General features: G+C 42.2%; 1 protein-coding gene across 7 annotated transcripts in view; it reads right to left on the bottom strand.

Annotated features, from left to right (window-relative positions):
• Positions 1-13,925, bottom strand: part of ANKRD13A (ankyrin repeat domain 13A) — a 32,173-nt gene that overhangs the window by 15,835 nt on the left and 2,413 nt on the right. For 4 of the 7 annotated variants that reach the window (XM_081884603.1, XM_081884601.1, XM_081884605.1 and 1 more), the window contains exons 2-3: positions 9,596-9,731; positions 8,836-8,960 (exon numbers count right to left, since the gene is read on the bottom strand). In XM_081884603.1, coding sequence (XP_081740729.1) covers positions 8,836-8,960; positions 9,596-9,731 — 261 coding nt within the window. The remainder of the gene's footprint in view (positions 1-8,835; positions 8,961-9,595; positions 9,732-13,925) is intronic. The other 3 variants (XM_081884604.1, XM_081884602.1, XM_081884606.1) reach the window with 2 other exon arrangements.

Here is a 13,925-nt window from a genome sequence, read left to right as displayed (position 1 = left end):
CAGCAAAAACAAGACCTGGAGCTGACTCTGGCTCAGATCATCAGCTTCTTATAGCAAAATTCCAGCTTAAACCACTGGGCCGGTAAGATACAATATAAATCAAATCCCTTATGAATACACAGTGGAAGTGAGGAACAGGCTTAAGGATTTAGATTTGGTGGACAGAGTGCCTGAAGAACTATGGGTGGAGGCCCGTAACATTATACAGGAGGCAGCAACGAAAACCATCCCAATGAAAAGGAAATGCAAGAAAGCATTTCCTTACAACAAGGCCTTACAAATAGCAGGGGAGAGAAGGCAAGCAAAATGCGAGGGAGATAGTGAAAGATACAGCAAATTGAATGCAGATTTCCAAAAAATAGCAAGGAGAGACAAGAAGGCCTTCTTAAACGAGCAATGCAAAGAAACAGAGGAAAACAACAGAATGGGAAAACTAGAGATCTGTTCAAGAAAATTGGAGATATGAAAGGAACATTTCATACAAAGATTACCATAAAAAAGGACAAAAGTGGTAAGGACCTAACAGAAGCAGAAGACATCAAGAAGAGGTGGCAAGAAGGTGATGGACTATATGGAACTGACGGAAATTACCGTCAGAATCCGAAACCAGGGAGAAGAGTCGGTAGAAGAAGATTGGAAGAAATTTAAAGACTATTTACAGAAACACTGTAAAATTAAGGAATGCTAAAAGGATGTTGGAATGACGTAATGTGGTTTTTGCAGTAATGCTATATAGGGTTAAGGAAGAATGGATTGTTAACAGGTCAGAATGTAAAGTTACAATATATTAAGATAAATTAGTAAGATAAAAACAAAGAGGGAAAGGATTTGCTGAATTAACTAACTGAACTGGAATACAAATAAGGGAGGTGTGAGGAGGTCAGGGAAACAAGTAAATGAAAGACAAGACGTGGAAAGATGGATTTCTTTTTAATTGTTTTTACTTCTTCTGTATTTTGTATTTTCTGTTTTTCTTTTTCTTTATTTCTGTATTTTTTTGAAACTTTAATAAATATTATTTTAAAACCAAAGAAGAGGTGGCAAGAATACACAGAGGAATTATACCAGAAAGATATGGATGTCTCGTACGCCCTAGGTAGTGTGGTTGCTAACCTTGAGCCAGACATCCTGGAGAGTGAAGTCAAATAGAAAGCACTGCTAATAACAAGGTAAGTGGAAGTGATGATATTCTAGCTGAACTATTTAAAATTTTAAAAGATAATGCTGTTAAGGTGCTACACTCAATATGCCAGCAAATTTGGAAAACTCAGCAGTGGCCAGAGGATTGGAGAAGATCAGTCTACATCCCAATCCCAAAGAAGGGCAGTGCCAAAGAATGCTGCAAATACCGCATAATTGCACTCATTTCACATGCTAGCAAGGTTATGCTTAAAATTCTACAAGGCAGGCTTGAGCAGTATGTGGACCGAGAACTCCCAGAAGTGCAAGCTGGATTTTGAAGGGGCAGAGGAACCAGAGACCAAATTGCAAACATGTGCTGGATTATGGAGAAAGCAAGAGAGTTCCAGAAAAACATCTACTTCTGCTTCATTGACTATGCAAAAGCCTTTGACTGTGTCGACCACATCAAACTATGGCAAGTTCTTAATGAAATGGGAGTGCCTGATCACCTCATCTGTCTCCTGAGAAATCTCTATGTGGGACAAGAAGCTACAGTTAGAACTGGATATGGAACAACTGATTGGTTCAAAATTGGGAAAGAAGTACGACAAGGCTGTATACTGTCTCCCTGCTTATTTAACTTATATGCAGAATTCATCATGCGAATTCTAGGCTGGGTGAATCCGAAGCCGGAATTAAGATTGCTAGAAGAAATATCAACAACCTCAGATATGCAGATGACACAACCTTGATGGCAGAAAGTGAGGAGGAATTAAAGGACCTTTTAATGAGGGTGAAAGAGGAGAGCGCAAAACATGGTCTGAAGCTCAACATCAAAAAACCAAAGATCATTGCCACTGGGCCCATCACCTCCTGGCAAATAGAAGGGGAAGAAATGAAGGCAGTGAGAGATTTTACTTTCTTGGGATCCATGATCACTGCAGATGGTGAAAGCAGTCACGAAATTAAAAGATGCCTTTTTCTTGGGAGAAAGGCGATGACAAACCTAGACAGCATCTTAAAAAGCAGAGATATCACCTGGCCAACAAAGGCTCGTATAGTTAAAGCCATGGTTTTCCCAGTAGTGATGTATGGAAGGGAGAGCTGGACCATAAAGAAGGCTGATCGCCAAAGAATTGATGCTTTTGAATTCTGGTGCTGGAGGAGACTCTTGAGAGTCCCATGGACTGCAAGAAGATCAAACCTATCCATTCTTAAAGAAATCAGCTCTGAGTGCTCACTGGAAGGACAGGTCGTGAAGCTGAGGCTCCAATATTTTGGCCACCTCAGGAGAAGCGAAGACTCCCTGGAAAAGACCCTGATGTTGGGAAAGATAAGAGGGCACAAGGAGAAGGGGACGAGATGGTTGGACAGTGTTCTCGAAGCTACCAGCATGAGTTTGACCAAGCTGAGGGAGGCAGTGGAAGACAGGAGGGCCTGGCATAGTCTGGTCCATGGGGTCACGAAGAGTCGGACACGACTAAATGACTAAACAACAACAACTCAGAAGGCAATCTCCCAGTCATCTGTATTAAGCAGCAATCTAAAACACTCATACCATTGAGGTTGCAACCCTGCATGCACTTATTGCGAGCATGCTCAACTAAAGAATGGGTAGCTTCCCCCCAAGGTTTTCTCAGAAATTTTACATTTCTCGTCTATAACTGAGCTGAGGCCTATCTATGGCTTTTAAAATGAAGGTTATGGACTTCCGGTCGGCGCCAGCGCTTAATGGCGGTCCTCCCTTCGAGCTCCGGAGGAGGACTGCTTCACGAGTTCGGGTCTGACCGCTATGGCGAAGCGGGGACCCTTAAAAATCACAGGCGCGGAAGCCTGTGAACAAGGAGACTCGGCGGGCACCATTTGCGCCCCCCTTTACTGTGAAAGAGCCTTTTTAAAGGCTCCGGAGCGGCATCGGGTGTGCGCGCGGTGCTGAGAGTCGTTACCCAGCCCGTGAAATGAAGCCGCGTCGCCATGACCGGAGAGCGCCGATTCCTTCCTGAAATCTGGAACTGAAATTGAACACCCATAAGTAGGATTGAAAGGCTTACTGGGACTTTTCAAAATTTTGATTGAAATTTGGCCGAAAACGGGAAAGGTTAAAAGTAAGGAAGTCTGCCTTCCCCAGACTGCATGACAGCTAAAGCAACGAAAATACAAAGCTGCAATTGGAGGAGAGATTAATTTGGAATTTTCTAACCTGGACATTGAACTTGAACCTCCCCCCTAGCAAGCAGGAGCAAGGGGGGAAAAGAGGTGGATTTGGTTTAACCTGCTTAAAAAAAGTAAAGAAGAAAAGTTTCCTGCCGTTTTAGATTCTTGGAACGGACTGCCTGAGCAAGGCACTGAGACAGTGAACTGTCATTTAAGACTTGTTACAAAGTTGGGACTCTATTTGCTACAAGTTTGGGACTTTACTGAAACTATAAATTGATAGTTTGGACACATTGGAAGATTGTTGCTAAAAACTTTCTCTATTTGGGGACTTTCAGTTTCTTTGTTCCTTTTACATATTGGATACATTGAATTACTTCCTCTAGAGGGCTGAGGGGTAACAGTTGCAAAACAGACTGCAGAAAAACAAGTCAGTGGATTTTTCCATTTAAAGCTGCTCCTGTGGGAACGACCTTGGGACATGAGTGGCCCAGCAGAAGAGATAATAACAAGATCCAAAGGCAAAGTTGCACAAAAGAAAAGGGGCTCAATATCTAGTACACTGCCAACAGGAGCAGCTGGGCAGGAAAAAGTGACAAATATATCTATGGATCCAGTGACACAAGCATTACTTAAAATAAATGAATCTTTAGAAGTTTTGACAAAGCAGAATTCAGAAAATACCAGACAGTTGACAGAACTGTCAACAAAATTAGACTTGAATACTAAAAGTATTACATCAAATACAGAAACCATAAACAAATTGATTGAAGAAAATGCTACAACTCGAAAGATTGCTGAGGAAGCTAAAGCTACTGCAGAAACTACACAGGAAAAATTAGTACCAGTCTGTAAAAAGTTGGATGAACATGAGGCGGCCTTGCCTTTGTGGGAGATGCAGAGGAAAGAGAGAAATCTGAGATTAAGACTGGTCCCCAAAAGCGAAAAGGACAACTTGGTTGACTTTCTCACAAAAGAGTTTTCAGAATTTTGGCAGGTAAACATGGAGGAAGAAGAATTTAAGATAACAGCTGCCTTCAGATTGGGCAGGAGGCAAAATAGAAAGAGCCCAAGGGAGCCCACTATCAGAAAACTTTAGAGATCGAAGAGCCCACTATCAGAAAACTTTAGAGATCGAAGACGCCTACGTGCAAATCTACAAGGACATCCCTAAATTCATCTTGGAGGCAAGAACTCATTACAAGGACCTGGTCTACCTGCTGAAAAAGAACAATTTACCTTTCAGGTGGGAATTTCCACAAGGTCTGTCTTTTAACTACAAAGGGAAGAAAATAAAAATAAGAACAGTGCAAGATAAAGAACAATTCCTGGAAGGGAACGAGGAGGACCTTCAAAAGGGAGTGGTGGAACCGACTCCAGAAGCAGATATCTTGAATCTAACATTTGGACTTAAACCATCGACGGAGGAAGAACAGCCGGAGGGAGCAGCTGGAGAGTAATCAACTAAACAACAAGATGGCTCTGCAATTTCTAAGTTGGAACTGCAATGGATTGAACCTTCCCAGAAAAAGGCGTGAGGTTTTTCATATTTTGGAAAGAGAACATTTGGACTTAATTTGTCTACAAGAAACCCATATGACCAGGGCACATAGAAAATTGCTTATAAACAAAAGATTAGGTCAGGAATTTATTTCGTCAGATAAAGTTAAGAAAAGAGGAGTGGTGATCTACGCAAAGGAAAAGTTGGCCCCAAAGTTGATTTTTAAAGATGAACAAGGAAGATTTTTGGCAATTGAAATACAAGTCCAAGGAGAAAAAATTTTGACAGTTGGAATTTATGCACCAAATGAAGGGAAGGCAGAATTTTTTAAGAAATTGCATGAGATCTTAATGGACTATCTGGATCATAACTTAATTTTGATGGGAGACATGAATGGCGTGGTTTCCACAAACATGGACAAAGCACAAAGACAGGTGGTCTCTAAAGATGGGAGATTACCAAAGACTTTCTTTGAAATGACTGAAAATATGGACTTGATTGATATTTGGAGAACAAGGAACCCTCTTGAGAGAGAGGGAACCTTTTTCTCGGAAGCAAAAATGACATGGACAAGAATTGACCAAATCTGGATTACTAGTGGGATGGCTCCAAAGATAAAAAAAGTAGAAATCTGCCCAAAGACGTGCTCCGACCATAATGCCGTAGAGATGGAGATGAAAATAACAACAGCTGGCTCCTTTAGATGGAGAATGAATGACACCCTATTTAGAGATGATGAGATCTACAAAAAGGCCCAAAAAACTTTGAAAGACTACTTTGAGATAAACCTGAAGACAGATGTTGAGAAAAGAATAATTTGGGACACAAGTAAAGCCGTGATGTGAGGTTTCCTAATACAACAGAATTCTTTAAAGAGGAAGAAACAAAATGAGAAGAAAGATAAGATATTGGAAAAGATGAAAGAAGGAGAAAAGAAATTGAGGGCAAAACCAAAGTCTCATGAGATTCTGAGAGAAATTAAGTTTTACCAGATGCGATATATGGAACTGATGAATCAAGAGATAGAATGGAAAATTAAGCGAATGAGACAAAGGACATTTGAATCAGCAAATGTGGGAAACTTCTGGCATGGCAACTGAAGAAGAGACAAAAACTGAATACAGTTACAAGCCTGGAGGTGGAAGGAAGGAACATTTATAAACCAAATGAGATAAGTAATTGTTTTCAGAGTTATTTCAGAAGATTATACGCACGAGGGCCGGAGAACGAAGGAGAAATAGATGATTTTCTTAAGAAATATGGATTACAAAAAAATTCACAACAAAGTACAATGATCTTGAATGAGAAAATAACAGAACAAGAAATAGAGGGTGCCATTCAAAATATGCAATTAGGGAAATCTCCAGGACCAGATGGACTGACCTCCAGATACTACAAAGCCTTGAAGGAATGGCTAGTACAACCGCTGAAGGAGGTCTGTAATAAAATTTTAGAGGGGGGAAAGGCGCCCGAATCGTGGAAAGAAGCATTTATCACACTTATACCAAAAACTGAGACTGAAAAGAACCAGATTAAGAACTACCGCCCTATATCATTACTCAATGTGGATTACAAAATATTTGCTGACATTTTGGCAAAAAGACTAAAGAAGGTGTTGGTGGAGGAGATTCACAAGGACCAGGCCGGCTTTCTCCCAGGGAGACATACGTCAGATAATGTTAGAAACATAATTGATATTATGGAATTGCTAGAAGTTAATATTAATACGAAGGCTGTATTAATATTTGTGGATGCGGAGAAAGCCTTTGATAATATTTCTTGGAGTTTTATGAAGAAGCATCTCCATGGGATGGGGGTAGGCCAAAGGTTTGAAAATGGTATAGGTGCAATATATTCTGAACAAAAAGCAAAGTTAATTGTAAATAATGTGGTTACTGAAGAACTTTCCATAGAAAAAGGGACACGACAGGGGTGCCCAATATCCCCACTACTTTTTATATCTGTCTTGGAGGTATTGTTAAATATGATTAGGGGGGACCAGCTGGTTAAAGGAATCCAGGTCAGAGCCAAACAATATAAACTGAGGGCCTTTGCAGATGACCTAGTATTGACTTTACAACAGCCAGACACTAGTACGAAAAGAGTTTTAGAACTAATTCAAGCTTTTGGTCAGGTAGAAGGATTCAAGTTGAATAAGCAAAAAACTAAAGTCTTGGAGAAGAATTTAACAAATGATGAAAAAGAGAGGTTTCAAAGTGAAACTGGATTAATGGTGGCAAAGAAGGTGAAATACTTGGGGATTAATACGACATCTAAGAATGTGAACCTATTTAAAGACAATTATGACAAATGTTGGACAGAGGTAAAGAAAGATCTAGAAATATGGTCAAATTTGAGACTTTCCTTGTTAGGCCGAATTGCTGTAATTAAGATGAATGTATTGCCTAGAATGCTATTTTTGTTTCAGACATTACAGATTGTGGATAAAATGGACTGTTTCAAGAAGTGGCAGAAAGATATATCCAAATTTGTCTGGCAGGGCAAAAAGCCCAGAATAAAATTTAAGATATTAACTGATGCAAAAGACAGAGGGGGGTTTGCCCTGCTGGACTTAAGACTGTACTATGAATCGGCAGCTTTCTGCTGGTTGAAAGACTGGCTACTTCTTGAGAATATAGACATTTTGGACTTGGAAGGATTTGATAATAGATTCGGTTGGCATGCATATATCTGGTATGACAAGGTAAAAACCCACAAAGGATTTAAAAACCATATTGTCAGGAAAGCATTATATAATGTTTGGATTCGATATAAGGATTTGTTGGAAAATAAAAACCCCAGGTGGTTGTCACCAATGGAAGCTAAGGAGGTGAAATATGGAATCCAAATGGCCAAAATATTGTGAAATTCTAGAGCAAGAGAGTGGAAAAATTAAATTACAGAGTTTTGAGAAAATAAAGTCTAAGGTACGAGATTGGCTTCATTACCATCAAATAATGGAGGTGTTTAAACAAGACAAGAAAATTGGCTTCCAGATGGAGAGATCCAAACTAGAAACAGAGCTGTTAGAACCCAATACTAAGAACTTATCAAGAATGTACAACTTGCTGCTGAAATGGAACACACTAGATGAGACCGTCAAATCAGCTATGATTAAGTGGGCACAAGATATTGGTCATGACATTATGTTTGCGGATTGGGAACAGTTATGGACCACCAGTATAAAATTTACGGCATGTAATGCCTTAAGAGAAAATATTATGAAAATGATCTACAGGTGGTACATGACCCCAACCAAGCTCGCAAAAATTTATCATTTGCCCAATAATAAATGCTGGAAATGTAATGAGACTGAAGGAACCTTTTATCACCTTTGGTGGACCTGCCCGAAGATTAAGGCCTTCTGGGAAATGACCTATAATGAAATTAAGAAAGTACTTAAATGTACTTTTCATAAGAAACCAGAGGCATTTCTCTTGGGCATGGTCGGCCAATTGGTGTTAAAGAAGGATAGGACGTTTTTTATGTACGCCACTACAGCAGCAAGGATCCTTTTAGCAAAGTATTGGAAGACACAAGAACTACCCACACTGGAAGAATGGCAGACAAAGGTGATTGATTATATGGGACTGGCAGAGATGACTGGCAGAATCTGTGACCAAGAAAAAGAGACGGTGGAAGAAGACTGGAAGAAATTTAAAGTATATCTCAAAAATTGTTGTAAAATTGATGAGTGCTAAAATGTCAAAGGAAAGGAAAATATAGAATTACAGCTGTAATTGATTATGGATGAGAAGAAGCGTGAAAAGAAAATAAGTAATTAATTAATTGGTGTGAAGAGTTGCTGAAGAAATTTAAAACAGGGATGCAGAAAAGGGGAGGTAAGGGGAAGTCCGAGAAGTAAGGTTTAGGAAAAAGAGTTTTTGAAATTATACATGTTTATATGTTCTTGTTTGTTTATGTGTGTGTGTTGTTTTGTTTCTAATTTGTGTTGGAAAATTAATAAAAAATATTTTAAAAATAATAATAAAATGAAGGTTATGGAATTAAAAAGAACTGGCAAGCTAAATAGGCATCGTTCATGCCTCTCTATTTACCTCATTAATTTTTTGGAGCAATTCTGGGACCCCACCAAGAGTGGTGGATGTCTGGTGGTAATCCCTATGTTGCAGGATCATGTGGACCATCTCAGGATCCCCTGTGCTGACAGCTTCATGCAAGACTGGAAAAAAGATAAACAGAGGGAAGCTAAGAGAGAGGGAAAGGGATTCACATCATGCTGGATACTTGGCAACTAGTGAGCCAGTTTAAACAAGAACATGAACTTTCACTTCTGCTTTTCTGGAACTTTCTTAGCTCCCTGGACAGCCATCCTCAGAACCTCCAGGGCCTAGAATAGCATAGAAACATCTAGGCCTAGAATAGGCATGCTTTAGCCTGGTCAGATCTACTTTTCCTTTTGTTACTGGAGTCCCCAAATTTATCAAACAGAGTCACGTGCAAAAGACGTAACACTAGAATGAAAGAGCAGAGTGCCTCTGAGCTGTTTTCAGTACCAGAACTGAACTGGAGCTCATAAACCTGTCCTACAAAAGTTCACACCTGCTTAACCCAAGCTTTCTTTGTTTCAAAAGTCTAATTTAAAGGGTAGTGGGAACTGTGCCGTTGGTGCCCTATTTAAACAAGTGGGAATTGGAATTCCTTGCCCAGGTATTCCTTGAAGCACCAAATCAATGAGCGATTGACTAGTAGACCAACAGCTTTACCTTCTGCCCAACACTGGTCTAGGCCCTGCCTGAAGTTCTTCCTCTGTTCTCCTCCCTTTTGCTGCAAACATGCCTTGCTGCAACCCCTTACCTGTCCATCCCTGTGCATTTTCTTTGGTGACATCTGCTTTATGCCGCAGGAGGACTCTGACAGACTCGATGTATCCCAAAGAAACAGCAAGATGCAATGAGGTCCGGCCACGGGGATCCTGCTGGTCCACATCCTGCTAAAAAGCCAATAGGCAGACCTCTTCTAAGGCCTCTGCTATAGTCAACACAAGTCATCAAGGATGTACAGAGCTAAATATGAAAGCTGACAATGTTTCATGGAGTCTATGCTGACAGCTTCAATGCTGTTGGTGTTGCTTATAAGGAAACATAGGCAGGCAAGCTTAAAATGAGACAGCAATCCCAAGAGAAATCAAACTGATCATCCTTTATATAGAGATAAGTAAAACACCCTATGCAATGAAATTATGAAGAGACATGGAAGAAATTCTGGTCTCAAACTGCAGCTCATGTGGGGCACCCCACCAGCGGTCTGTGAAACAGACAGATTTTGCCTCCTTCAATGTTTTGCAATTAAGCATTTTTCTCTTGGTAGGTTCCACCAGCATCCAACTCAAGCAGCAATCATACTGAGTCAGATCATTGGTTCCTTTAACACGATATTGTTTACTTTCCCCAAACCTGTGCTCTCCAGATATTCTGGATACAACTCCCCTCTGCCTTAGTGCCATTTTGGACTGCAATTCCCATCAGCCACAGCAAGAATGGCAGGAGGCATCTGGGGAAGGCTGGTCTACCCAAGAGTGGTGGCAGCTCTCCCAGATGGCAACTGGCCTTCCTATGCAAGATCATTTGGCTAGAGATGCTGAGCACTGAACCTGGGGCATTTGGTGGGCAGAGTTCAACCCCTGAGCTAGGATCTCCCCTGCAATAATCACGAAAGCACTTGTGGGAAGAGGTTCCTCCTTTCTTTTTCAAACTGGAGCTCCACAAGAACTGTGTCAGCAAGTTCCTCCAGGCTCTTACAATTTCCCAGCTCTTTGTGAGTCTGTGGGTGGGCTTTGGGAGCGAACGGGGAAGCCTAGTCTGCTGGGACTTTATCTCACCGTCGTGCCTCCCCTCTTCACCAGCCCAGATTTCTCCTACAGGAGGGGTGAGGAATCTGTTGCTGGGCTCCAACTCCTATCATCCCTGAACATGGATTGGCTATGCGTGGGAGTCCAACAACCCACAGGTAAGCAGCGTTCTACAACCTTGGGTCCCCATATGCTGTTGAATGACAAAACCCACCATCTGCAGCCAGCTTAGCCTATGGTCAGGAATGGTAGGAGTTGCGGTCCAACAACATCTGGGGACCCAAGGCTGAAGAACACTGCAGGATCCTCTCCCACTGAGTATCCTGCAAGATGAGGCCTTCCTGCACAAGTGTTGGCCCAATAGGGTGAAGCCATCTTCTCTCCAGCACTTGCAAATGGAGACACTCACATTCTTCTGTGAATGTCCTAAGAGGCCTGGGACTGAGAGGGACTTCTGTGTACAAAGTCTATGTCCTCCCATTGTGTTATTCCCCCTCTTGTCCCCCCCCGAAAGCTGAAAATAAGCTTCTGCCCCCCCCCCCCCGAAAAGAAGAATCTGGCTTCTGATTTTCTGTACCAGGAATTGCTGTCATCCTATTCAGCTACGAGAGGATGCTATGGCAAAATGCCTGCTGATGCATATACCAGGCAATAACCTTTACAAAGCAAACTTTGTAAAATGACTGGTGATATTATGGAAACAGATGGTCACTGGGATTGGACCCCCACTTGGGGGATGGACACGGACACACACACACACACACGACAATGAGCGCTCTTGACAGACCACTACAAAATGCAAACCACACAAGGCAGAGAAAGAGCCACTAGCATGCAAACAGCAACACACACTCGCGCCTTACCTAGGTCTTTCACTACTAGCTTTAGAAATCTGAAACAGAAGAGCATCTATAACTAAGGGGGGAAAGTAAAAATCAACAGTGAGCCAAAGAGGAAAGGTCATGATCATTTTCAGTACTGCTGGTGGGAGTTCTATTGTGTAATCAGTGCTGTACACAGCACTGCTTAGGGCAGCTTTCCCTAACCTGATGCCCTCCAGAGCGGTCCCAGCCAGCCATGTTCCCAACACACCACACATCAGTTTGTGCTGGTTGAGGCTGATGGGAGCCGTAGTCTGAATTTTCTGGAGACACTAGGTTGGCAATAGTGAGTTTATGGCCGCGTGGGCCAACACACACAAACACACAAGTTACACTGAAGTTGTAAAGTTAGGCCCAACAACAGATAACCAGGTTTTTCACTGGCCAATGTCCCGCATTTCGGATGATTTAGCAATTAAGATTCAACCTATCTGCAGATTACCAAAACCTCACCAGCAATAAAATTGTATGTCTGCTGACTGCAGATGGGCTAACTTCTGTGTGAAGATGCATAAGTCTGCAGGGAAGATATCAAAGGATCCTGAGTTCGGTTCTGGCCATATGTAGATTATTTAAGCTTAACTGATAAACAAATCTTCTGTAAATCACAGGTTCAGGCACAAACCCTATGCACACTTTCGTGGGATTAATTTAGTGAAATTTAGTTCCACAGTAAAAGAACTGCTAGTCCTTGTAAGAAGGAAAGACCGTATGTGATATTTTCCTTACCATTCAGAATTTCAGCTACACACCAGGACCTCTAAGTGACAATTGGCACCTGCTGCCAATTGCAAGTTGCAAGTTCCTAGGGGAAGGGGCCTGAGGTTTTGGGTGTATGTGTGTGTACGGAGACACACAATAACCACAACTGCAATAACAGATACATTTAAAACCAAGTTTAGCATTATGGGCCTAAGGGGTTATGGGGCAGGTTGGTCTATCTGAACACAGCAGTCCGCAAATTCCCAACTCAGCTCTAAGCCTGCGGGAAGCTCCCCCTGCCTTTAGAACTTGCCTAACACTGCACACAAATCACTCCTTCTGACTGGGCAGAGAAGGAAGTGAACAAATTGACCAACTTCTCCAAAAAGAAATCAGGTTTTTGGAGGGGTGGAGAAGAGCAATTCTCTGCTTTACCAACAACAGTAAAGAGTGGTTCAGCTTAGCAAAGTCCCAGGTTTCCTTGTGGTCTCCTTCCATCTAGGCTAGCAAGCATGCTCATCCTCCTAGTGGCCTTGCTTCTTGGCCCCACCTGGACAGTTTCCAACATTTCCCAGACACCAACAACACTGTTTGTGGACCACCTGTAAGCTTCAGTTAGAAGCCAGCTGGTCTTAAGAAAACCAGGCTGTTGTACAGTTGCTTTGGAGAACTGCCAGCATAGCAAGAAAAGAATGGGTGGCAAACATGGAACAGGGGGAACATAACCAGAGAGCTCTGGGTTCAAATCCCCCCATCATGATGCCCACCAGGTGACCTTGGAACAGTCACTCAGCCCAGCCTCTCTCATAGGGGATGGATGCTCCTTAGAGGAAATGCAGAAAAACACACTTCCTGCTGTGATGCCCAAGTGAAAGAGAAAAACAAGGAAGATGCTCCCTTTAGAAAACCCCTTTTGCCTCAATGTATCAGCTACAGAGCCCTAGACATCAAACGCATCATTGCACTGCAGAAAAATTCATAACAGGTTCTGAAGCACAAGCTCAGTTGACCAGGACACTGACCTGGCGTGTAGATCACCTGAGCAAGCCGAGATGGTGCGGTGCCTTAGAGCTTCCTAGAAGGGTTGCAACTGCCATTTCCACTCTCTCTGTTTGAAACCATTTGCTAGAGTGGGCAGGATTCTACCAGTGGCATGGTGGGCTGCAAGCTCAAATATTGGCCATTTCTGTGTTCTTTTGTGCCTGCCAAATGAAGGGACCCCTACAACTTCCTTTGCCCCTTCTCATAACTCATTCTTTCCTATGAAGCCTTAGCTGCTGATGGCTTCTCTCATCCCTTTTCCTTTTATATATCTGCCTATAGGCCTGAACAGAGGCAGAGATTCCATTTGGCCTCTCTGCTCTTATTTTGCATATCACAGGGATTAACTCTTCCAAATGAGATTCATTCCCCCTCCCACTCATTTAGGGAGCCCTCAGCAGCACAGCCTGAGAATAAAGCATACTTTGTGCAGGTTTTTAATTGCTCCTGCTTTTTCACAGATCTCAGGTTGGCCTGACAAATCTGGTTTCTCTTTCCCGTAACTCCACATTTTTTTTTAAAGAAACAGCCAGCAGTACCTAAAAATAGTATGTAATTGCTATAAGGCTTTTAGAAAACCTGCAAGCCCAGAAATAACCAGGACAGCCTTCACCAACCTGGTGCCCACCAGATGTTTTGGACAACTCCCATCATCCCCAACCGGCAAGTGGTAGTCCAAAAGGGATGGAGGGCACCAGGTTAGAGAAGAATG

Source organism: Podarcis melisellensis (assembly GCF_964234715.1).
Source record: "Podarcis melisellensis genome assembly, chromosome: 13".
Lineage (NCBI taxonomy): Eukaryota > Metazoa > Chordata > Lepidosauria > Squamata > Lacertidae > Podarcis > Podarcis melisellensis.
Note: the sequence above shows the minus strand (reverse complement) of the source record. Positions and strands in the feature narration are given on the sequence as shown.